At 46.6% G+C, this 26666-nt stretch overlaps 1 protein-coding gene across 1 annotated transcript in view; it reads left to right on the forward strand.

Moving 5' to 3' along the window:
* The window catches only part of LOC136753840 (SH3 and multiple ankyrin repeat domains protein 1), a 32691-nt gene extending 16811 nt beyond the window's left edge, over positions 1–15880 (forward strand). The window contains exons 12-18 of the mRNA XM_066710226.1: positions 2688–2768; positions 4197–4223; positions 4435–4491; positions 4750–4871; positions 7714–7837; positions 9684–13488; positions 14839–15880. Of these exons, the coding sequence (XP_066566323.1) occupies positions 2688–2768; positions 4197–4223; positions 4435–4491; positions 4750–4871; positions 7714–7837; positions 9684–13488; positions 14839–15880 (5258 nt within the window). The remainder of the gene's footprint in view (positions 1–2687; positions 2769–4196; positions 4224–4434; positions 4492–4749; positions 4872–7713; positions 7838–9683; positions 13489–14838) is intronic.
* Positions 15881–26666: the final 10786 nt, after the last annotated feature.

Here is a 26666-nt window from a genome sequence, read left to right on the forward strand (position 1 = left end):
AATAGACAGCATTACCCAGCCCATCACACTGTATGTGAGTGAGGTATGGGGTCCAGTCAGTCAACAGGACTACAGAAAATGGGATAAACACCCAATAGAAACCCTACATCCTGAACTGTACAAAAGAATATTACAAGTACAACGGAAAACCCCAAACCAGATCTATAGGGCAGAATCAGGCCGCCCCACTGCTAATCCACAAACAGAGAAGAGCACTCATATTCTGGAAACAACTGAAGAACAGTAACCCAGACCCTGCAAACCCAAGAGCTCGGTCTAGAAAAAAAGTCCCCTCATGCAGCTGGTCCTGAATCTCACTGCATTCACCCTCACTAACACTAATAAGCTTCAGGTCAGCACTGCTAACCAGCCTCCAATCAGAGTCAACCAATTATTGAATATATCTATATTATATATTGTATCTTGCCTGCTATCGGGCCCTAAAAAGAGATTACACCCTAGCAGAACACCTGGTAACTGTCAGAAACACAAAGCAGAGGCAGATCCTGACCAGATACCAGCTCAGAGACCACAGCCTGGCCATTGAAACAGGCCTACAAGGCAAACCTGGCTGGCCAGGGAAAGCATGCTCTGTGATCACTGTGAGACAGAAGATGACAATTGTAATGGGACAATCTCCATCCCACAATTTCCAGAAATGACAGAGACAGAAAAACTGTCAGTCATGCTGGGAGAGGGATACACAGCCCCACTGGCTGCCCAATATGTGCCCGCCTGTCACAGCCTGAGGGGCAACGTGTGACACCATGTCTGCTGGAGGGAGAGAGGAAAGGGACCTGTTCTCTTTATATTTGGGTTGTGGGAGGGTAGGCAGGGTATATATGTGTACAGTGAGGGAAAAAAGTATTTGATCCCCTGCTGATTTTGTACGTTTGCCCACTGACAAAGAAATGATCAATCTATAATTTTAATGGTAGGTGTATTTTAACAGTGAGAGACAGAATAACAACAAAAAAATCCAGAAAAACGCATTTCAAAAAAGTTATACATTGATTTGCATGTTAATGAGGGAAATAAGTATTTGACCCCTTCGACTTAGTACTTGGTGGCAAAACCCTTGTTGGCAATCACAGAGGTCAGACGTTTCTTGTAGTTGGCCACCAGGTTTGCACACATCTCAGGAGGGATTTTGTCCCACTCCTCTTTGCAGATCCTCTCCAAGTCATTAAGGTTTCGAGGCTGACGTTTGGCAACTCGAACCTTCAGCTCCCTCCACAGATTTTCTATGGGATTAAGGTCTGGAGACTGGCTAGGCCACTCCAGGACCTTAATGTACTTCTTCTTGAGGCACTCCTTTGTTGCCTTGGGTGTGTGTTTTGGGTCATTGTCATGCTGGAATACCCATCCACGACCCATTTTCAATGCCCTGGCTGAGGGAAGGAGGTTATCACCCAAGATTTGACGGTACATGGCCCCGTCCATCGTCCCTTTGATGCGGTGCAGTTGTCCTGTCCCCTTAGCAGAAAAACACCCCCAAAGCATAATGTTTCCACCTCCATGTTTGACGGTGGGGATGGTGTTCTTGGGGTCATTCCTCCTCCTCCAAACACAGCGAGTTGAGTTGATGCCAAAGAGCTCAATTTTGGTCTCATCTGGCCACAACACTTTCACCCAGTTCTCCTCTGAATCATTCAGATGTTGGCAAACTTCAGACAGGCCTGTACATGTGCTTTCTTGAGCAGGGGGACCTTGCGGGTGCTGCAGGATTTCAGTCCTTCACTGCATAGTATGTTACCAATTGTTTTCTTGGTGACTATGCTCCCAGCTGCCTTGAGATCATTAACAAGATCCTCCCGTGTAGTTCTGGGCTGATTCCTCACTGTTCTCATGATCATTGAAACTACATGAGGTGAGATCTTGCATGGAGCCCCAGACCGAGGGAGACTGACAGTTATTTTGTGTTTCTTCCAATTGCGAATAATCGCACCAACTGTTGTCACCTTCTCACCAAGCTGCTTGGCGATGGTCTTGTAGCCCATTCCAGCCTTGTGAAGGTCTACAATCTTGTCCCTGACATCCTTGGACAGCTCTTTGGTCTTGGCCATGGTGAAGAGTTTGGAATCTGATTGATTGATTGATTCTGTGGACAGGTGTCTTTTATACAGGTAACGAGCTGAGATTAGGAGCACTCCCTTTAAGAGAGTGCTCCTAATCTCAGCTCGTTACCTGTATAAAAGACACCTGGGAGCCAGAAACCTTGGTGATTGAAAGGGGATCAAATACTTATTTCCCTCATTAACATGCAAATCAATTTATAACTTTTTTGAAATGCGTTTTTCTGGATTTTTTTGTTGTTATTCTGTCTCTCACTGTTAAAATACACCTACCATCAAAATATCAAATCAAATCAAATACTTTTTTCCCTCACTGTATGTATGTATTTTCTATGTCTTAGATATTGTTTATTATTGAAATATTGTTTCTTGTATAATTTCTGTATTGCTTTGGCAATACCAGTACACTGTTGTCATGCCAATAAAGTAAATCGAAATGAATTGAATTGTCAGAGAAAGAGAGAGAGAGGGAGAGGATGGGGAGGCAGTGGGAGGGGAGAGAGTACAGAGAGACATTACTGTCTCGACTGCCCCTCATATGGTTTTCTATGCTTCTTCTGTCTTGTCCTTGTCTTTCTTCCTCTCTTCTCACTCCTGCGCTCTGTCTCTCAGTCCCCCAGCAGAGCAAGAGGCTGACCCCACCTGCCATCGCCATGCGCTCCAAATCCATGACATCAGAGCTGGAGGAGATGGGTAAGAGTGAGAGAGAGAGAGAGAGAGAGAGAGAGAGAGAGAGAGAGACAAGAGGGGGAGGGTTTCAGAGGGAAGGGTGAGAGGAAGGAAGGTGGGGAGACAGAGAGTGAGAGACAGACATACAGACAGTGACACACACACAGACACACTTACGCACACAGACTAAGACACACACAGACAGATGTACAGTCGGTCGGGCAGGCAGTATGGGCACAGCGTTGGGGCAGTGTTGGCACAGCATAGGTGTGTGTAGTAAATGGCTGCTGTCTGATTTCTCTCCCTGGTGTTGTCTCTCTGGTCAGAGGTGTCCAGTCACAGACCCCTCCAGCACTGCTCTCACTGCAGGTAACCCCCCCCAGACACTGTCCCCCCACCCCCAACCCCCCCACTACCACCCCAGCCACACAGCTCCCCCCCTCCCTCTCACTCCCTCTCACTGTGTTACTGATGTATGTAGTTGTATCTATACAGAGAGATGGAGAGAGAGAAACAACGAGAGACAGACTCCTATACCCCTATAGGGCAGTTCACACCCTATATCCACCCTTCAACCTCCTATAGACTTCTGTAGTATAGACCCCCTGTAGCCCTATAGAACACACCCTATATCCACTCTACAATCCCCTACAAGTACAGTGCATTGTACAGTGTATACACCCTTCCAGTCCACTATACACTCCTATACCCCTATAGAACAGTACACACCCTATGTTCAGCCTACAGTCCCCAGTAGACTGTCGTAGTCTACCAATAGACCCCCTGTACACCTATAGAATAGTGCACACCCTATATTCACACCTACAGTCCCCTATAGACTCCCGTAGCGCCTATAGACCAGTTTCTCCTGTACATGTATATACAGTGCTGTAAAGCCCCTCCTGTCTCCGTTCACCACCCACCTCCTGTCAGTCTGTGTTCCTCCACTGAACTTGACTGACTCCCCCCCACTCTGTCCCCTCCCTCCTCTCTCCCTCTCTCCCCTACTCTCTCTGTCTCTCTCTCTCTCCCCTCCTTTCTCCATCTCTACCTCTCTCTCCTCCTCTCTTCCTGTCTCTCCCTCTCTCCCCTCTTCTCTTCCTGTCTCTCCCTCTCTCCTTCTCTCCCCTCCTCTTTTCCTGTCTTTTGCTCTCTCCCCACCTCTCCCTCTCTCCCCTCCTCTCCCTCTTTCTTTCTCTCTTTCTGCTGCCTGGAATGATGTATACACAGTGGAGAAAGGTGGGCGAGCTGTGTGTCTCTGTGTCTGTCTAGTGTCTCTACAGTGTCTGTCTGTCTGTCAACAGTGTCTCTACAGTGTCTGTCTACGGTGGCTCTTCAGTGTCTGTCTGTCTACAGTGTCTATTATTATTATTATTATTATTATTATTATTATTATTATTATTATTATTATTATTATTATTATTATTATTAAAGTAATATTATTTATTTCAGCATCCTCCCCATGGAAGAAAAAGACAGGTACGTATATATCTTAATCTTGCATAAAAATATGGCATTAATTACTTTTGTACTAATACAAGTTGAAACAAGTGTATACATACAGTACAGTACAGTCTGTGTGTGTACTCCGGGTGCATAGATACAGTACAGTCAGTGTGTGTACTTCAGGTGTAGATATACAGTACATCAGTGTGTGTTTACATATTTATTTTGTCTTTGTCATTTTCAGAGTACGACTCGTCCCAGGTGACAGAGAAGAAGAGGACAGTATATCAAATGGCCCTGAGTGAGAATTCTCTCTCTCTTTTTCTTACTCTCTCAGTTTTAATGTGCTATAGTGTCCAGTCAGTCAGTGTTAATGTACTGTAGTGTCCAGGCAGTCAGTGTTAATGTACTGTAGTGTTCAGGTAGTCAGTCAGTGTTAATGTACTATAGTGTCCAGGTAGTCAGTGTTAAAGTACTGTAGTGTCCAGTCAGGCAGTCGGTGTTAATGTATTGCAGTGTCCAGTCAGTCAGTGTTAATATTATTCTCTCTGTCTTTCAGACAAGCTGGACGAGATTCTGGCCGCTGCTCAGCAGACAATTAGTACTAATGAGGGTCCGGGGTCACGGGGTCATGGAGGGGGGGGCAAACGAGACCGCACCCGTGGTTTCTACACTAACGAGGTACTACACTGTACTGCAATCTTCTGCATTAGAGTGCACTGTACAGTAGTGTACTATACTATATTACACTGTACTATATTGTATTGTACTATACACTCACCTAAAGGATTATTAGGAACACCTGTTCAATTTCTCATTAATGCAATTATCTAACCAACCAATCACATGGCAGTTGCTTCAATGCATTTAGGGGTGTGGTCCTGGTCAAGACAATCTCCTGAACTCCAAACTGAATGTCTGAATGGGAAAGAAAGGTGATTTAAGCAATTTTTAGCGTGGCATGGTTGTTGGTGCCAGACGGGCCGGTCTGAGTATTTCACAATCTGCTCAGTTACTGGGATTGTCACGCACAACCATTTCTAGGGTTTACAAAGAATGGTGTGAAAAGGGAAAAACATCCAGTATGCGGCAGTCCTGTGGGCGAAAATGCCTTGTTGATGCTAGAGGTCAGAGGAGAATGGGCCGACTGATTCAAGCTGATAGAAGAGCAACTTTGACTGAAATAACCACTCGTTACAACCGAGGTATGCAGCAAAGCATTTGTGAAGCCACAACACGTACAACCTTGAGGCGGATGGGCTACAACAGCAGAAGACCCCACCGGGTACCACTCATCTCCACTACAAATAGGAAAAAGAGGCTACAATTTGCACAAGCTCACCAAAATTGGACAGTTGAAGACTGGAAAAATGTTGCCTGGTCTGATGAGTCTCGATTTCTGTTGAGACATTCAGATGGTAGAGTCAGAATTTGGCGTAAACAGAATGAGAACATGGATCCATCATGCCTTGTTACCACTGTGCAGGCTGGTGGTGGTGGTGTAATGGTGTGGGGGATGTTTTCTTGGCACACTTTAGTGCCAATTGGGCATCGTTTAAATGTCACGGCCTACCTGAGAATTGTTTCTGACCATGTCCATCCCTTTATGACCACCATGTACCCATCCTCTGATGGCTACTTCCAGCAGGATAATGCACCATGTCACAAAGGTTGAATCATTTCAAATTGGTTTCTTGAACATGACAATGAGTTCACTGTACTAAACTGGCCCCCACAATCACCAGATCTCAACCCAATAGAGCATCTTTGGAATGTGGTGGAACGGGAGCTTCGTGCCCTGGATGTGCATCCCACAAATCTCCAACAACTGCAAGATGCTATCCTATCAATATGGGCCAACATTTCTAAAGAATGCTTTCAGCACCTTGTTGAATCAATGCCACATAGAATTAAGGCAGTTCTGAAGGCGAAAGGGGGTCAAACACAGTATTAGTATGGTGTTCCTAATAATCCTTTAGGTGAGTTTAATTTAGGTGAGTGAACCCGAGGATCCGGGTCCCAACCTGGGACCCGTACGGGTTCGGGTCCATATTTTAAACGGTCAGCCGGGTCCAGGTCGGGTCCCATTCTTGAACTTTGGGTCCCGGGTTTGTTTGACATTGTGTGTATTACCCGAGTGACGCGATGACTTTATCAATTGACGATTGGCTCTTTTATTTAGAAGGCGGGACTTACTCCGCCGTATCGGTGTTTGACAGATGATGTAAACTGAAGTGCATGATTGGCGTCTGCGCGATTTTTGAGATATCGTGGGTGGAGTTCGTTCGCTTTGTAAATCTAAAATCTATGGCAGACGCGTCTCAGAGCACAGAGGACAGCAGATTAGTAATGCTAACGTCAGCGGCCGTGGCACTGAACGAGCAGTTGTTATTATAGTTCAAAAGGGCAAACAGTGGAAGTTATCGTATTATGCGAGATACAAAAAAACTCCGAAGCTGCAAAGTCGTGTTTGTCATCTGCCACCATGACAGTAAGTGGGCTTTTGAAGCTCAAATAATGAGTGGATTATACATGCTCTTTCAATCAGCATGAGAGAAACAACATGGGTGTTATTTTACCAACTTTCTTGGCAAGGAGAATGGATTGCGTCACGGTCAGGTACATGAGAGAAGGCTACTAACATTAGGTAAGACACAACGTTTTATTTTCACAACTTGTAAATTAACTTGTTAATAGCAATTAGCTGTGGGATCTGTGCCAATCAGGTTCAATCGGGTTTGTGTGTCCCGGCCGGGTCCGGGTCCAACCTTTCAAATAATAGACGGGTCTGGGTCGGTTCCGGATGGCACATTTCCGGGTCTCTTCGGGTTCAGGCCCACATTTGTGGACCCGTGAAGACCTCTACTTTACTGTATTATTATTATTATTATTATTATTATTATTATTATTATTATTATTATTATTATTTGTATTTCTTATCCAGGGCGACTTACAACATAAGTGTAAAACAAAGTGCAAAAATACAGTTAAGTAAAAGGCATCAATCATTACAAATTAAATTAAACTAAACATAGCAATTCAAAATACATTTTACATATTCCAATTTACAATTTAAACAAGCAAGTACAGTAAGTGAGGTCCTACATCCTGGACGGTAAAAGCTAAGTCCTGTCAAGATGTAGGGTCACAGTCAAGGGCTACGGGAAAGGGAGCAAGGAGGAAAACAAAATCGAAAACACAAGAAGCATAATAAAACTGAGAAGTGCTATCTAGCAGGGATAAAGGACTAATAGTACAAGTACTGCTGAAAAAGATGCGTCTTGAGTAAGCGCCGGAAGCAGGTCAAGGACTCTGCTGTTTTGACTTCTGTGGGCAGGTCGTTCCACCATTTAGGGGCCAGGGATGAGAAGGAGCGGAGAGGAGTTAGTTAGTCTTCTGGCACTGGAGGAGCGCAGTGGTCTGGAGGGGATGTATGGAGAGACGAGTGTCTGAAGGTAACTTGGTGCAGTGTGGTCGACACATCCTCTCTCATCCTACTTGTCTCTTTTCCCACACTCTCCAGCAGCCAAGTTATGACCAGGGAATGGGGATGACATCATCGGGGTCAGGGGTCGGCTACGAACGCCCATCATTTCTCTCTGGCCATCCCCCACCTCACGGTATGATCTTGCGGCAGAAATCCATTGGTGAGTCTGTCTGTATATCTGTACTGTACTATGTGTCTATACAGTACTGTGTGTGTCTGTACTGTACTGTATTTCTATGAATCTGTCTGTCTGTCTGTCTTTCTGGGATTAATTAATTAATTACACTACTAGTCAAAGAATTTTCCAGTTTTTATTGACATTTAAGCAGATTAAGTCCAGTTAATAACCTGAAATGATACAAAGGTAAATGGTAAACTGACAGAGGTTAAAGATTTGGTTACCAAAAAGTGAAAACGAATGTAAATTTCTGAGTTATATACTGTTACTACACCCTCTTAAGCATTATTTGTCAGTGTTACGCACAGCACCTGTGCAAAGAAGTTACACTATATTCCTACAATGAGCACATTGTTTGAAAGCTTATTCTCTTGGCTACCAGCACGTTTCATTCTCAAACACAACCGATTTATAGGTTCAAAGTCGCCCACTGTCATTCAGAACTTGGGGGCTAAACGCACAGTCTGCTCCAGTGGGGGTCTCATTCAGACAGTCACAGATCACTCTGTTTTGATCAGATTTTTTTGCAAATTGGCTTGTTTTGTTCAGTACAACCTAACGATGAATCCGGTATGTATTTTGTGATGTTCTATCAAACACAGAGAAGTTTAAGTAAACAGAGTTTTCCATCTTGACGTTTTGAGCTCTCTACGGGTGTGTGTTGCTTCTACCAAAATGTGGATGGTCTTGTTTTGATCAGTAGACTGTCTGGTTCCAGAATATGTTTTAATTGACAATATTTTCTGAGATTTGTATTCCTACTTAGACCAAGTACACAACAATAAGTACACATGGGATTAAAGAGAAGCACATGGATTTGGTGCCTTTTTAAGGGTACCAGAGTGGTTTGTCATCTTAAGGGGTTACATTTTATTATTTGTTCTATTCTTTAATTTTAGAGTACATTGAGACATTGAATTAAGTACATTTCAATAAAAACTGGAGTTCTAAAACTTTTGACTGGTAGTGTAGGTAAACAAACATTTTGGAGATTTGGACAGACAGACAGACACAGCACACAGAGACAAAGACACACAGACAGACAGAGAGACAGACATACTGATGGAGGCACAGACAGACTCCCCAACACATAGATCGACTTATACACAGAAACAAATACAGTGAGGGAAAAAAGTATTTGATCCCCTGCTGATTTTGTACGTTTGCCCACTGACAAAGAAATTATCAATCTATAATTTTAATGGTAGGTATATTTTAACAGTGAGAGACAGAATAACAACAAAAAAATCCAGAAAAACGCATTTCAAAAAAGTTCGACTTAGTACTTGGTGGCAAAACCCTTGTTGGCAATCACAGAGGTCAGATGTTTCTCTTAAAGGGAGTGCTCCTAATCTCAGCTCGTTACCTGTATAAAAGACACCTGGGAGCCAGAAATCTTGCTGATTGATAGGGGATCAAATACTTATTTCCCTCATTAACATGCAAATCAATTTATAACTTTTTTGAAATGCGTTTTTCTGGATTTTTTTGTTGTTATTCTGTCTCTCACTGTTAAAATACACCTACCATTAAAATTATAGACTGATCATTTCTTTGTCAGTGGGCAAACGTACAAAATCAGCAGGGGATCAAATACTTTTTTCCCCCACTGTACACACAGACACACACACGCACACGCACTCGCACACACACAAAGACAATGTCATGTCAGTCAGTCAGTGTTAATGTACTGTAGTGTCCAGTCAGTCAGTATTAATGTACTGGACTGTCCAGTCAGTCAGTGTTTTAATCTAGTCAGTATAGTATAAAATGTGCCTTCCATCTCTCTCTTCGGTCCCCCCTCTCCCTCTCTCTCCCTCTCTCTCAGGAGTGCCAGAGGAGGAGAAGCACTTCCTTCATCCCCCATCGATGAAGTTCTCCCGCAGTCTGTCCGTCCCAGGACCCGAGGACATCCCGCCACCACCCACCACCGCCCCCCCTGAGCCCCCCTTCTCCGCAGGACCCCCCAGCTCTGGACCGGGCTGGGGGGGAGGCGGAGGCAGACACACCCCCCTGTCTGTCCAACAATTGCAGCAGCAGCAGCAGCAGCAGCACCAACAGCAGCAGCATAGTCTGTCTTCGATGTCAAGCTCTTACCAAGTCTTTTCCTTCCCCTATAACCAAACAGGACGAGGACAGGGGGGAGGAGGGGGACAGGCTTCTCCCCAGGCTCCACCACCTTCCTCCTCCACCTCCTCCTCTCTGCAGGCCGAGCCCCTGGCCCCTACCTCTCAGTCCCACTCCCATGCCCACACCTCCCACTCGCACTCCCGGGCAGGGAGGGCAGGGAGAGAAGGGGGAATGGGTGGGCCTGGGCCTGGGCCTGGGGCTGGCGGGGGGGCCAAGGCGGTGTTGAGGCGGGGCTACAGCAGCGCGGTGCCAGGTTATGGCAGTGGGAGCTCCGCCCAGTCCCAGCACAGGGAGGCTCTGCAGCACCAGCACTCCACTGCAGGGGGAGCTAGAGGAAACCGCAGTGGGGGAGGAGGAGGAGGAGGAGGAGGAGGAGGAGGAGGAGGAGGAGGAGGAGGAGGAGCTCAGAAGGGGGCCGGGAGGAGAGGCAAGGGCCCGCTGGTCAAGCAGTCGAAAGTGGAGGACACAGGAAGGGCCAGCCAGGTGTCCACCCTGCAGCCAGCCAGCAAGCTAGAAAAGAGCTCAATTCCCATCCCTACCATCATTGTCAAGGCCCCGTCGACCAGCAGCAGCGGCCGCAGTAGCCAGGGCAGCAGCGTGGAGGCCGAGCCACCCCCCGCGCCGCCCCCCGAGGCCCCACCCACATCCAGCACCGGACAGCCACCCTCCTCCACTGCCCCTTCCTCCTCCACCTCCTCCCAAGCATCTGCGCCTGTTCCCTCAGCTGCCGCCACGTCTGCCACGTCCGCCTCCTCTGCCGGTACCCAGTCCACTCACCCACCCTCCTCCTCCCTGGCCCTGGACTACACCAGCCAGTTTGGCGCGGCCATCGTAGGGGCCGCCCGGCGAGACCGCGAGAGGCTCCTGGAGGCTCGGCGACGCTCAGCCTCCATCTTCCTCTCAGCTGAGGAGGAATTCGAGGGGGGAAGCGGGGGCGGGAGGAGCCAACACCACCATTACCTCCCCCTCCACCACCCCACCTCCTCCTCCAGCTCACCCCCCACCCCCCGGCTGCGTCCGTCCAAGTCCATTGACGAGGGCATGTTCTCGGGAGATACCTTCGTCCACCACACGCGTAGCATGCCCCCCGCCTTTGGGCTGCCTGAGTACTCTGCCACCCGGGCCGCTGACCCCCCGGGTGACCTCCAGCAGCCCAAATCAGTGCCGGGGGATTTCTATGGAGGTGGGGGACGGGCCGGGCTGGGCCAGTCAAGTGGCATCACAACTTTCATCCACCCCCTGACAGGCAAAGTGCTGGACCCCTCCTCACCCCTGGGGCTGGCACTGGCTGCCCGTGAGCGCGCTCTGAAGGATGATGGGAGATTGAGGAGGAGTGGGGGAGGGGGAGGGGGAGGGGGTGGTGGTGGTGGTGGACACTACTTCAGCAGACAGTTCTCTAGTGGAGCCCTTCTCCCCTCCGCCCCCTCCTCCCTTCTCCCCCAGCCCCCACCACCCCCACCACCCCCTCCACCGCCACCTCCACCCCCTCCCCCGCCCCCACCGCCATCTTCCTTCCTGGTGACCTCATCCTCGCTCGTCGCCGCGGCACCCCTGGCCCCCACATCTGCCGCGCTGGGCCGCCCCCCCTCCCCACGGGTCTTAAGGGGTGGGGGCTGGGAGGAGCCACGGGAGAGGGAGGGCGGGAGGGAGGGGGCAGGAGGAGGAGGAGGGAGGGAGCTGAGAGTCCGCTTTTCGGAGGACCAGCCTGTCCACGCCCACCAGCAGCACTACCAGGCTCACAGCTACGCCTCACAGTACAGAGAGCGGGAGCGGGAGCGGGGGGAGGGCTACAGGAGAGTGGAACAGCAGCTGCCTCCCCCTCCTCTCCCCTCCTCCTCCTCCTCCTCCTCCTCTCCCCGTCGCCCTTCCTTCCTGCTGACACAGAGCGACGATCTGCCGCCCATGCCGCCCTCCTCTGCTCCTGCTCCCTCTGCCACTGCAGGGGGAGGGGGAGGCCTAGGGCTGATGGTGCTGCCCCCCCCTGCGCCCTCCGTGGACGCTGATGATGAGTTTGTCTTCGCTGAGCCGCTGCCCCCTCCACTGGAGTTCGCTAACAGCTTTGACCGTGGCCTGGGGAGAGGTGGCGGGAGAGGAGGAGGAGGGGGGAATAATGCAAGCTCTCACTTCCATCACCCCCTGCCCCACCCCCATCCCCACCTGAATGACCTGCCCCTGTCCCTCCTGCCCCCACCCCCTCCCCCTCCCCCTCCCCCTCCCCCTTCCCTCTGTTCCCCCCGTGACCCCCAGACCCCCCTGCCCTCCCCCCAAGCAGCCGACTCCACAGCCTCCAGCCTGACTTCCTACGACAGTGAGGTAGCCACGCTGACCCAGTCCGCTCCCTCCCCCTCGCCCTCCTCCTCCCTTCCCATGCCCCCTCCTCCCTCCTCCACCCCCTCCCCCCCTTCCTCCTCTGCCACCACTGCCGCTGCCACCCCTCTATCCTCATCTTCCTTCCTCCTGTACAACAGCAGCAGCCAGTTCCCCCTCTCCCCCTCCTCGCCCACCCCTCCGCCCCTCCCCCTCCCCCTCTCCTCTCACCCACCCCCCCTCTACAAAACCCACTCCAAGACCATCTCCCAGACTGCCCCTGTCGCCACGACAACCACAACCACCACCACCACCACCACCACCACCTCTTCCGCCTCTGCCACCGCTGCCCCAGCAACCGGCCTGCCTTCCCAGCATCCCTCAGTGTCAAAAACCCCAGGTGAATCGCAGGAGACAGTGGTGGACTCTGGGATCGAGGAGCTGGACAGCCGGAGCAGTAGTGACCACCACCTGGACAACATTATAACAACAGGAGGGGGATGGAGGGAGAGAGTAGGGAGAGGAGGAGGAGGAGGAGGAGGAGGAGGAGAGAGGGAGGAGGAGAGAGGGGTCGACCTGCTGGACTCGTACATTGCCTACTTGGATGGGCAGACCTTTGAGATGCACAACACCCTGGTGTACCCCAAGACTACACAACAGACAACTACACAACAGCAGCAACAGGCCCGGTTCAACAGGGGCATCCAGCGACAAGCCAATCCGGCCCCAATGCATGGCTCCCCTTACCTGCCCCGCCGCCTCCCCATCCGTGCAAGGGATGAAGAGGAAGAGGAGGAGGAGGAGGAGGAAGAGGAGGAGGAAGAGGAGGAGTTGCTGAGGCAGGGGAGGGAAGGGGAGAGAGGTGGGGGCAGCAGTGGGGGGGGGTCACTGGCCCGTCCCACTACTCTGTACTTCTCTGAGCGCCCCCGCACCCCAGATTTGAAGCAGGCCTGGGAAGGAGGGCTGGAGGGAGGAGTGGTTGGTGTTGGTGAGGGGGCAGGAGCCGGGGGGGGGTATCTGGAGGGTCGAAAGCTGCCCCCTGTCTCCTTGTCCAGCATGAAGGCAAGCATCATCAATGAGCTGAGCAACAAATTACAGCAGATGAGTGCGAGAGGTGGAGGAGAGAGAGGAGGAGGAGGAGGAGGAGGAGGAGGAGGAGAGAACTTGGGAAGCCAGAGGTCCATCTCACGGCACAGGTGAGAGAGAGAGAGAGAGAGAGAGAGAGAGAGAGAGAGAGAGAGAGAGGAGGGAGGGGAGAATCAGTCAGTGAGTCAGTGTGTTAGTGTACACTCACCTAAAGGATTATTAGGAACACCATACTAATACTGTGTTTGACCCCCTTTCGCCCTTCAGAACTGCCTTAATTCTACGTGGCATTGATTCAACAAGGTGCTGAAAGCATTCTTTAGAAATGTTGGCCCATATTGATAAGATAGCATCTTGCAGTTGTTGGAGATTTGTAGGATGCACATCCAGGGCACGAAGCTCCCGTTCCACCACATCCCAAAGATGCTCTATTGGGTTGAGATCTGGTGACTGTGGGGGCCAGTTTAGTACAGTGACATGGTGCATTATCCTGCTGGAAGTAGCCATCAGAGGATGGGTACATGGTGGTCATAAAGGGATGGACATGGTCAGAAACAATGCTCAGGTAGGCCGTGGCATTTAAACGATGCCCAATTGGCACTAAGGGGCCTAAAGTGTGCCAAGAAAACATCCCCCACACCATTACACCACCACCACCAGCCTGCACAGTGGTAACAAGGCATGATGGATCCATGTTCTCATTCTGTTTACGCCAAATTCTGACTCTACCATCTGAATGTCTCAACAGAAATCGAGACTCATCAGACCAGGCAACATTTTTCCAGTCTTCAACTGTCCAATTTTGGTGAGCTTGTGCAAATTGTAGCCTCTTTTTCCTATTTGTAGTGGAGATGAGTGGTACCCGGTGGGGTCTTCTGCTGTTGTAGCCCATCCGCCTCAAGGTTGTACGTGTTGTGGCTTCACAAATGCTTTGCTGCATACCTCGGTTGTAACGAGTGGTTATTTCAGTCAAAGTTGCTCTTCTATCAGCTTGAATCAGTCGGCCCATTCTCCTCTGACCTCTAGCATCAACAAGGCATTTTCGCCCACAGGACTGCCGCATACTGGATGTTTTTCCCTTTTCACACCATTCTTTGTAAACCCTAGAAATGGTTGTGCGTGACAATCCCAGTAACTGAGCAGATTGTGAAATACTCAGACCGGCCCGTCTGGCACCAACAACCATGCCACGCTAAAAATTGCTTAAATCACCTTTCTTTCCCATTCAGACATTCAGTTTGGAGTTCAGGAGATTGTCTTGACCAGGACCACACCCCTAAATGCATTGAAGCAACTGCCATGTGATTGGTTGGTTAGATAATTGCATTAATGAGAAATTGAACAGGTGTTCCTAATAATCCTTTAGGTGAGTGTATATTATAATGTTATTATTTCCTGTCACAAGATACATCTAAAAATGTCCTCTCCCCCTCCCACCCCCAACCGTCTCTCTCCCACAGGTTCTCGGATGACACCTCCCCCTCGGCCCTGAGCCCACCCCTACATCGCTCCCCCTCCCCCTCATCCCCGCAGCCCCCTGCCCTCCCCCTGCCCCTCCCCCACCACCCTCCTCCCTCTTCCCCATCCCCCTCCTCCCCCTACCCCAGCTGGGCCCGCTCCCCTTCTCCCCAACTGCCCCAGATCTCCTCACCCTCCCCCTCCCCCTCCCAGCCCTCCCAACTGCCCCCAGCCCAGCTGCACACCTCCCCCCTCTCCCCTTCCTACCCCCCCCACTCCTCCCCCAAGCGGCACCACCACCACCACTCCCACCACCACTACAGGAAAGCACTGGAGTTCCCCTTCCTGCAGAGGGATAGGGGAGGGGGCGGGGTAGAAAGAGGAGGAGGGGGAGGCATTATCCTGCACCGCCGACGTGCCCCCAGCCCCCTCATCTGCCCCTCTGATCACCCGAAGCTGACCGCCCCCACCCGGCCCTCCTCCCTGCCCCTCCTGCCCTCTTCCTCCTCCCCCTCCTCCCCCAACCCCTCCCCCTCACCAGCCGCACCTCTCCTCCCCTCCTCCTCTGCCTCTGCCCTGTATGGCAGCCTCTTTGAGCTGCGCAGCTGCCCCACGCCCCCCTCCCCTGGTAACCCCCTGGGTGACCCCTACTTCTCCCCCTCCCCCCCCCTCTTCGCTCCCTCTGGTGCCGCCCCTCCGTCCCTCATGTCTTCCCGCTCGCTTTCTCCCACTCACTTCTTGTCGGGCACCTCTTCCCCACCCCTGCCCCCCCCCTCCTGCCTCAGCTACCCCCATTTGCCCCAGGCCCCACCCCCTTCCAAGCCCTTTGCCTCCAAGCCCCTCCCCTACTGGACCAAATTTGACGTTGCTGATTGGCTGAGCTACTTGAACCTGGGCGAGCACCGTGACCGTTTCCTCGACAATGAGATTGACGGCACTCACCTGCCCTCCCTGACCAAGGAGGACTACCTGGACCTGGGAGTGACCCGTGTGGGCCATCGCATGAACATAGAAAGGGCCCTCAGGCGAGTGATGGACAGGTGAGAGAGAGGGAGGCCTCTGAAATGAGTGATGAATAGATGAGTGAAGGGAAGTAAGACAGAGAGGTCCACACAGAGGTCAGCTAGTTCCAGGTACAGGGGAATGTACTTCTCTGTGGAGATTGTAATGCCAGGACAGCATTTGAGCCTGATTGTATTAACACTCAGGATCTCCTGTGTTTTGTGTTTCTGACCCTTAGCAGATATTCTGCCAGGGTGAACTCTTTCTTTAGGGCCAAATGGTTTTAATTTTGTTTGCTGGGATTTTCTGCTGATGGTGCTCTGAAGCTCACTGGTGTTAATTTGGATCTATTGGCTGAGCTCCAGCATCATGCTACTGAGAGGGCTCTCTCCTGCAGGCTGTGTGCAGCTGCGCAGTGCTGTGTGGTGGTGTGCCTGCAGATTAGCCTGCTGTGGGTGGACCCAGTAGTTCAGTGCAGCTTCTGTATGGAGTGGAGTAAGGGCTAGCGTACCAATTCGGACCTGCAGTTGCTATTGGAGGTGGAGGTTGGAGGTGTTGGCAAAACTCAAAATTGAATTTTTCAGTTGGTCATTCATCCCACTTTTTATAGTTGTGGTTCATAATGGGACCCCAGACTTAATTGCCATACAGAAGGACTGGATTGGTTTTGAGGGAGGGAGGGACAATAGAGAGATAGAGAGAGGGAGAGAGGGAGAGAAAGGACTTTGTTTAGCGATACAAAGCATCTCTTCTTTCCTCCTCCACTTTTTGTCACCATCCCACTCTTCTGGATGAGAAAAACGAGACTAACGAGGGAAGAGGGACCCTTGGGAATGGAGGGAGGGAGAGAGGGAGAGTGAAAAGCAGGGCGGGATCTGAATTTCTCTCTCTCTCAGTGATTACTGTACTGTAGTGTCCAGTCAGTCAGTCAGTGTGTCTCGATTAACCCCCCCCTTCTTTTTCAGGCTGTCAACTCCATTCCCAGTGTCTGCCCTTTCTCCTCGGGAGGGACGGATGGAGAGAAGGAGGGATGAGGGCACTCATAGCTGAGGAGTGAGAGAGAGACACATACTCTCACACAAACATACTCACGCACACACACACACACAAAGACATACTCACACAGACACACACTTACACACACACAGTTAGACAGACAAATTTCTGCACACCTCCCTTCCTCTTTTACAGACAGATTGACTGAGAGATAGGGAGAGACAGAGAGAGAGAGAGGTAGGGAGAGAGGGAGGGAGGGACAATATTTTGATAGACACCTACAGAACTCTCAGTTGAGTTGTGGAACCCCGTCGCCACAGTGAAATTTCCCCCATGCAACTGACCCCCGTCTGCATGGAAACCACTCATCAGTATTCATATAATATCACTGCCCCTTTCCCCAGCTCCCCCTTTACTCCAGCAGAGAGAATTCGGGGTAGGAGGAAGATGGACACAGTACTCTACCAAGATGGCCAACTTTTGGTGGCGGGGGGGTTGTTTGGAGAGACGTCCTAACACGCAAGCCCCCTATGCGCAGCAGTACAACACTGTAACTTGGCAAAATACTGCACCTGCAACAGACTCTACCAACAGAGAAAAAAAGAGAGGAAGGGAGAGATGGAGAGAGAGGAGGACTGTCTCACAAGGATGAACAATGGGATATTAACCTTATGCTCCCCCCCACGCCCCCATCCCGACATCCCAGCTGACATACTCTCCTCCTCATCATCACTCCATCCCCAAGCTTCTGGAAGAGGGGAATGAGGAAGCAGAGGGAGTGCAGTGGAGGGATGGATAGACAATTAACTAACACTGCCCTTCCTTATTAGCGGACGCTCATTAACATTAAGACTGGATTTTCAGCTTGGACAGAAGTGGGTCGGCTGTGATGCTCTTACAGCTATTAACAATGATGAAGAATATTATTAATACTACAACTGTGAGCTACAGTTCTCCTGTGTGCCTGAACAGAGAGAGGGGCGCTGTTTCCCACTGTATTATTATTATTATTATTATTATTATCATCATCATTATTATGACCAATATTATTATTAGTGACAGTGAGCTACAGTTCCTATGTGTGCCTGAACAGAGATAAGGGGCGCTGTTTACCACTGTATTATTATTATTATTATTATTATTATTATTATTATTATTATTGAGTGAGCTGCAGTTCTCATGTGTGCCTGAATATAGCTGTGGGCGCTGTTTCTCTCACTTAATCATCATTACTATGAATCAGATTCTTATTTTAAGTCAATGTAGTGTACATATATGTATATAGTTGATGTGTGTGCGCCTGCGTGTGTGTATATATGCATAATTTGGGATATTTTCTGTGATGTTTGGACCCCAAAAGGGTAGACCTGACAGGCTTTAACAAGATAGCAATTACACTTTGAAACAATGTATTGCAATATAAACTGAGCATGCAAGACAGACAGATGCTATACAGATCTGAGAGAGAGTGAGAGTGAGAGAGTTTAATTATGTAGCTTTATTCTGTAGTTCACAGCTACAAATATGATCATGACAGACAGAATGAGACAGAGAAACTGAGGGATAGATAGATGGAGAAAGAGAGAAAGACAGACAGAGAACGGTATCTGGAACTCAACACTGCCCCCCATCTCCCTCTCCCTCTATTTTGCTCTCTCTGTCTCTTTTGCAGTAATTGTATAATAAAGGGCTTTCTCTATATCTGTATATCTGTCAATCTATCTATATATCTATCTATCTATCTATCTATCTATCTATCTATCTATCTATCTATCTATCTATCTATCTATCTATCTATAGATCTATCTACCTCTTTGGCTGATAACAAGGTCTACTCAATCTCTCTCCCCCTTTCCCCCTCTCTCTCGCTCTTTAACAAAGAAATGGAGTAAGTGAGTTTATCTGTCTGTCTGCCTGAGTGTCAATGTATACTTTATCTATAATACATACGGGACAGACATACACACTCACACTCTCACACACAATGACACACACACACACACACGCAGGCAGACACATACACAAGATTATTGGATTATAATTTTGATGAATGTATTTGTATATAGAGCTACATAATAATAATAATCATAATAATGATGATGATGATGATGATAAAGATGATGGTGAAGATAGAGGTGTAATATTTTCAAAGTTCTGCAGAATCTTTGTCTTCCAAACATGATGTTATAAAGAATTAAAATAATAATGATAAAATATTAATGTTTGTTATTTAAAAAAATATTTACAAAAAGATAAAAAATATTACAATTCATGAACAAATTTGATTCTAAAACGATGTGCTGTATCACTGCGTCTTTGCCTCTCTCTCCCTCTCTCTGTCAATCTCTCTGTCTCAGTGTGGCAGGAGAGAGAATAGGGGAAGAGAGAGTGAATAGGGGGAGAAAGTAGGGGGAGAAACAGGGAGCAAGAGAGAAGGGGGAGAGAAAGAAGAGTGAGAGTAGAGACAGAGATGCAGAATAATTGTTAGAATCAATAATTTATTTCTTTTAAAAATGAATAAATAAATATACTATGATATAATACATGAAGACTTTGAACAAATATATTTAATGAGATAAAAAAAAATAATTTCAGATGTTACACATATGATTTGAATTTCAATATATAGAAGGGTATGTACGTATATGTATGTATGTATATTGTAGGATAACTGTTTTCAGCTGAGGTACATGAATGGGGATTTAAACTGCATCATAATTCTAGCTGATGTTCTCAGAAATAAACAGTAATATTCTGGATTAGTGTCTGTGTCTCCCTCTCTCTCGCTCTCTCTCTGACAGCAGCATTCTCTATCTGAGTCACTCTCATTCTCTCTGTGAGTGTCTATTCTCTCTCTCTCAATTTTTCTATTTCATTTTAAGGTGTTTTATTGGCATGACTAACAAATTCTTAGTGTTGACAAAGCTTTTAAACATTACATACATATGTAGCGTAAGGTACACTTATAAATTTCAATTAAAGAAGTGAATTTATAGTATCACCTTATCACGAATCCTGGAATCTTGTAGAACTCAATTTCTGTAATAATTGGACGCAGACACCAATTCCAAAGATATAAATTGTCAAATTTATTCAAAAACAAAGACTAAATGTAGCACTACACTAATTATACAAAAGGGAAAAACTAATTAAAATTCAACTCTAGATCAACAAATCAAAGACAAATCACTTCCGTGACCAAATCAAAGACCATGGGATCGCATATGATAACACACAAATCGTTAAACAAAAAAGGTTATAAACACATTGACTACAATACCGGTTAGTAAGACGAAGGTGAGTCTCTCATTAGTATTGTTAGTCGGACATTAAATAACTACGCAGGTTAGTATTTATGTCAGGTAACTTCTCGTTATATATATATATCAGTCTCATTTACGTTTAGGTGCCGAGAAAGATCCTATCATTACTTGTTACCACAATTTCCATTAACTGATTATTATTCAATGATTAAGGATAGGCAGGGCCACGTATAATCTGGTGTCTATTAACATGTGTCAATTTCAGACGAAACAGTTAAACAGGAATGAGAAGATATTTCTCGGCGTTGACAGATTTTATTTCTAAAATTATCAACAAAACAGTTTAATGCAACACACATTTATATTTAAGAAAACTAAATGATATTACACATTCTAGAGTTATGAATCACAGATTAACATTTCTAATTGATTTCTCAAATGTTATGAATCACAAACTTCAAACTGTTAAACTTATCTGAACTTCGTCGCAGAGAGGCCTCTCTGGCTTCGGGCTCAGATAACAGCACACGGCACGAGGTCCGTGTGGTTTGGAACAAAGGCAGTCCGGTTCGGCTTTGTCCAAGAACTTCCACTCAGTCGATGCACCTGGAAGTTGGGGTTTCGCGAAAGTAGAGTCTTTTCCAAACAGATTTTCCACTGGTTTGAAGGCTCCAAGGTTGTGCACAAAATCTTCTTGGCAAGCAGGGTCTCTCACCGTACTTATTTGAAGACAAAGTCTTTGAGGAAAGCAGGGCCCTGTTTGGTTCCAAGGGTCGAGTTTCTTAAGACTCAATAGCTATTTAAATGACTGACACTTTCGTATTCAGTCAACTTAGTCAATTGTCCAGCTGTAAAACTCCACTGATCAGGTGGGCACAGGTGGGCATGCGCAGTCTGTAAAGTTATTTATTTAATAAAGTCCTTTAAAAGAATTCTTTGTACGGCTCAATCTCCTTCTCCCAGTTTAACTCTTCTGTTGCTGGCAAAGACTTGGTTGGTTTCTGGTTCCGGTTCAGGCAACAGAGCTACAGGTTGAGCTGTGGCAGCGAGTTTCTGGTTCAGGTGAGAGAGAGAGAGAGAGAGAGAGACCGTGCGCTGTTCTTTATACGCCTGTCATATCAATAGGTGATTGGTTCTTGATTTTTTGAGATTGGATTTCAGTTTCAGCCCCCAGTGTCCTATTGGAGGGGGGCTTGATTTATGACTGATGTCAATCCATGCCATCTTTTGGAAATGCCGGTTGGCCCGGGTTCGTAGCTCTGTGTCGGGATTTTGGCTCTCGTCCATTTCAAAGAGCTTTTATTACCTACAGGCCCCCTTCCCCAGACATCTCACAGCAGGATTCCAAACTATTTGGCCTATTCTCGGTTCCATCCTCTCAGACTGTCACTTTGATGTAAACCAGTCCCACGCTATAAGGAAATCTGATAACTTTGGGGGGAGAGGTCTTCTTTGGATCAGTGCTTCAGCTCAGAGCTAAAATGCTCTTATCAAAATAACCATTATAACTATTATAAAATAAAATATATTAAATAACAAAAAAATACAATATAATAAAATAAAATAAAATAACCATAATATACATAAACATACATTTTTTTCCAATATCAAACACAGAAGTGAAAAGAAAATACATCAGATCAGTAGTACAGCACATCACAGTACTACAATCAGCACATTTCCTTTCCTCCCAGGCTGTGCTCTTGTGCAGAGTGTCACAGTGTGTTTCCCAGGCTGTGTGCTCTTGCCCAGATTGTCACAATGCACCCTCAGGCTGTGCTCTTGCACAAATTGTCACAGTGCATCCTCGCGCTGTTCTCTTGTGCAGAGTGTCACAGTGTGTTTCTCAGGCTGTGCTCTTGTAAAGAGTGTCACAGTGTGTTTCACAGGCTGTGACAGGCAGCTACGTATTGGGCAGCCAGTGAGGCTGTGTGTCCCTCCCCTAGGAGGACTGCCAGTTTTTCTGCTTTTTCCATTTTCACAACAAATTGATGGGCATTTATTGTTTTATTAAAGAATCTTTCCCTAGTTTGAGAATATTTATTGCAGTGCAGAAGAGAGTGCATCTCTGTCTCCACCTCTGCCGTTTCACAGTGACCACAGTGGCTGTCCTTTCTGGACAGTAAGGTCTGCCTGTTTCTATGACCAGGCTGTGGTCACTGAGTCTGTACTGCCCCGTTTCCACAGGACGCGTCCGGCCCCGGACGCTTAAACGGGTGTTTCCACTGGCTAAGCGTGTGTTTTGTGGCCGGTTAACTTGCTGGTGCTAGACGTGTCCGTTAGTGTCCGTCCCGCCCACTGAGGACATGATTCGCTTTCAGAAGCGGAGGTGTGCGTTTGACTTGTAGACACAGGGAAGAGATCAGATACATTGTGTCGGAAGATCCGTGTGTGATCACAAGAAATTACAGTTTTATTAGCAGCGTGGAGTGAAATCCACATACAGAAACAATGACTGCGTACAGTTAATATCCAAGTGTATTAAAAACTTGGATTTAATAGGACCGGTGCAGTGCCGTGATTAGTTAAAATAAACTGAAAGATAATAATCAGATCGGTAGCAGCCGATGTTATTAATATCTTTTGAACAGCTGGACGTGTTTCAGGCTGTGTTCTGTGAATGGTGTGCAGGACAATCCGCAGAGACAATCAGTATGAAGGCGAACACCATTAAGTTAACGTGTGCCCATTTACAAGTTAAATAAATAAATAAATAAATAAATAAATACAGCAGATCTGGGTTTCACTCTAAAACATTAAGGACTGGTTTAATAAATGCGTCCATAAACTCCATGACTGAGACGTGCACACTTTAGTTCAATTATAACCTACTATATTGTATCTGGATGATTCATCGTGAAACGTGTGTATTTTGTTTCAACTTTAACTTGCCCTGGTTAAGGACGTCTGACAAGTAAATTATAAATAATACTGCAAAAAGTATTGTTTGCGGTAACAAATCTGAAGTAAGAGTAATAAATTAAGGGAGTCACGCTGTGCCGTTTAAAAATTAATATATACTAGCACAAATGATGACGATAATAATAACCATACATATTTGCTATTTATTTTATTGTTGCACATGGAAATTTATTCTTATGAGGACGTGCTTGTCTGAATATAATGTTGTCTACACGTTTAGCTCTTTCTAATATCTCTTAACAGAAACGTGTATTTATTACGCTGTTTACAATCATGTAAATCACAAAGAATAAAATAGACACACAAGTCCTTTCCACGTCAGACTATATCGCTTGTAGTGTTGTTCTCTGTCTCTATTTTTAACACAAACACAAACCAAACCCAGAGTCGCTGCTCCTCCCATAAGAGGGACGGACTTCACAACGGACTGGTTTTTCAAAAAAAGCTCTGGGACGCGTCTGACACGGCATGGCACAGCACGGACGCTTAAGCCAGTGGAACGGAGGCATACTTGGCCAGTATCTGTTCCTGCTTTGTATCTCTGAAAGTGAAGAGTTACCCTGCCAGGTGAATTCTCTGGTTAGGCCTGATACCAATTCCAATTTATATTATTTACTATTTATTTACCAATTTACTTTGGGGTTTTGGTTTGCTCTATAATTTATTTGACTCTGACTGTGGTTGGAGAGCAGTGCTGGTCTGATTGTTAGGGGTTAGTGTCATGAGCTTCAGGGCCAGCTGACAGAAGAGACTCTTTACTGGACTGAGCACTTTTTGTGCATTTTTTAAATTCATTTTGGCATATACACGGCCTGTGTGTATCCACCTCTTGAGATGTCTGTAGCAGACAGAGACACTGTTCTCAAAACAATTGATTTCCCTGCCTTGATACTTGACACTTTCACGGGATGAGGTAAACACAGTTATATTCACAACAAACCTTTGAGTAGTGCACAGGGTCACAGCAGTGGTGAGGTGGAGTTGTACCACAGGGCCTGAAAGAGGGCATGGTATTTACACATTAGCTACGTTCTTGATTGTTCAGTAGAGAATACATTCTGTTAGACTTGAAAAAGCAAGGAGGAAATCAATAAAAAACGCAAGAAGCATGATAAAACTCTATGAAGTGTTATCTAATGGGGATTAAAAGGACTAATATTACAAGTACTGTCTGAAAAGATGTGTCTTGAGTAAGCGCCGGAAGGAGGTCAAGGACTCTGCTGTTTTGACTTCATTGGGAAGGTCGTTCCACCATTTAGGGGCCAGGGATGAGAAGGACCAGGCTCTGGAGGAAGGAGAGTGGAGAGGAGGCAGAGTTAGTCTTCTGGCACTGGAAGACCACAGTGGTCTGGAGGGGATGTATGGAGAGACGAGTGTCTGAAGGTAACTTGGCACAGTGTGGTCGAATTAATATTCATTGATTCTTCAAATTACTCCCATATATGGACTTTTTCTTTGCTCCGTCTTGAGATCTTGACCTATAAATGATTGCACCTATTTTTGGGGCTTGGAGCCAGGGATCCTCTTTGTCTCTGTCACCTGTTCCTCTAGATTATTTTATTACCATATTCTAATAAACATCATCTTACAGTTTGCAGGGCCTTGCAACGGAGCAAGTCTGGGTCACTCTTCTTCAGATGTTTCCAGAATTTTAGTGCTCTTCTCTGTCTATGGATGAGCAGTGGGGCGGCCTGATTCTGCCCTGCAGGCCTGGTCCGGGGTTGTAATATTCTTTTGTAGAATTCAGGATGCAGGGTTTCTATTGGGTGTTTGTCCCATTTTCTGTAATCCTGTTGACTGACTGGACCCCATACCTCACACCCATAAAGTGTGATGGGCTCGATAATAGTCTAGTATTTTTAGCCAGATTTTGACAAGTGTACTTATTCTATGTAGCTTCCTTTTTATTGTGTAAAAGCTCTTTGTGCATTTCCTTTTAATGCATTTACTGCCAGGTTAAATCTCCCTGATGCTCCCTCAGGCCCAGGTAAATGTAGTGTGTGCTGTACTCTAGAGTGAAAGTGAGATCTGCTTTGCTGAGATCTGGGCTTTTTTTGAAAGATCATTATTTTGGTATTTTTCTGGTTTACTGCCAGGGCCCAGTACAGTTCTCCTGCAGCCCCTGCTCTGTGCACGACAGCAGCACCAGGTTATCAGCACAGAGCAGGAACTTGATCTCAGTATGGTGTAGAGTGAGGCTGCTCCAACAACACTGCTAGTTCATTAATTTAAATATTGAACAGTGCTGGACTCAGACTGCAGCCCTGTCTCACGCCACACCCCAGAGTGAAGAATTAAGTTTGTTTGTTGCCAATTTTTATACCGCATTTATTTTCTGAATACGTTGATTAATTATACCATATCCATAACTCCCATACCACTTTGGAGTAGTCTGTAATATAGTCCTTTGTGCCAAATAGAATCAATTGCTTCTTTAAAGTCTATAAAACAAGCAACGTGTTCCCTCTTTTGTCTGGTGGACATGTTTATTTATGAGGGAGCCAATTTGACTCTTTCAGTACGCTGTGCTCAGTAAAAAAATCCAGTATTTGAGCATTCAGGGTACTGCAGAACACCTTCCCCAGGTTACTGCTCACACAAACAGGAGTTATTGTGGTCCAATTTGTCTCCACTTTTATACATTGGGGATATAAGTCCTTGGTTCCAGGTGTCAGGGAAACAGCTGGAATGGAGTACTAAATTAATCAATATAAGCACTTTAAACCGTTTAAGCAAGTCAGGTTTGTGGTTTTTAAACATCTTTGTTCTGATGCTGTAAGGGCCACAGGCATTACGGTGTTTAAGTGTTTCAAGTTTCTGTGTGAGCTCCCACTGAGTAATTGGTCTGTTACTTGTATTTGATTGTTTTTAATTGCAGATTTAAGATTTTGTAGGTTTTTAATTATATTTTTTTGTTCATAATTCCATTGTTCTGGTTGTAACTGTGCCATAAGGGTGCCAGGAAGGGAAAAACCCAATCGGTGACTCTTGCAGCTTGTCACATGGTGGAATATCTTTATAATAGGGTGGAACAACTTCTAACTTTATGTAGTCAAATAGTTAAAGGTAAAGTAGTTGAACTAGTCGACTAGTCCGGATTGTAGCACAAAAAGATATTAAAAATAAAACACATAATTTCACCATTTTATTTTGTATTAAGTATTTCTTTGAAACAACAACAATTACTTCCATTGTTATCATGAAGAGGAGAAAACGGATAACAAATACATTTCTGCTTTAGTATAACCAACCGGCTGAATTAGCCTACCGCATGAACGTAGAGAAAAGCAAATACAAATACAATACGTAAAAAGAAAATCAAACGTTGCTGTTAAACCTTGGTCTTTAGAATTATTTAGCCTATGGTTATAATTATTTATTAATATTCACGTTACTGATTTACCTTACAAAAGTCATTATTGTCATTAGTGCAAACAATCCGCTCATGCCTTACATAAAACAACTAATGTGCATGTGCAATTGCATAGCTGGCCACGGAAAATAAAATACATTACAAACAATACCAGGGTAAGTTATTTTTTGCTTGGGTAAAAAAAAAAGCCTGTATAAGAAACACAATATTATATTGCTGGATTGTCATAAACCACACACAAAACATCAGTGCCACAGTGTGCAGTTACATTATA

This window comes from Amia ocellicauda, chromosome 7 (assembly GCF_036373705.1).
Source record: "Amia ocellicauda isolate fAmiCal2 chromosome 7, fAmiCal2.hap1, whole genome shotgun sequence".
Lineage (NCBI taxonomy): Eukaryota > Metazoa > Chordata > Actinopteri > Amiiformes > Amiidae > Amia > Amia ocellicauda.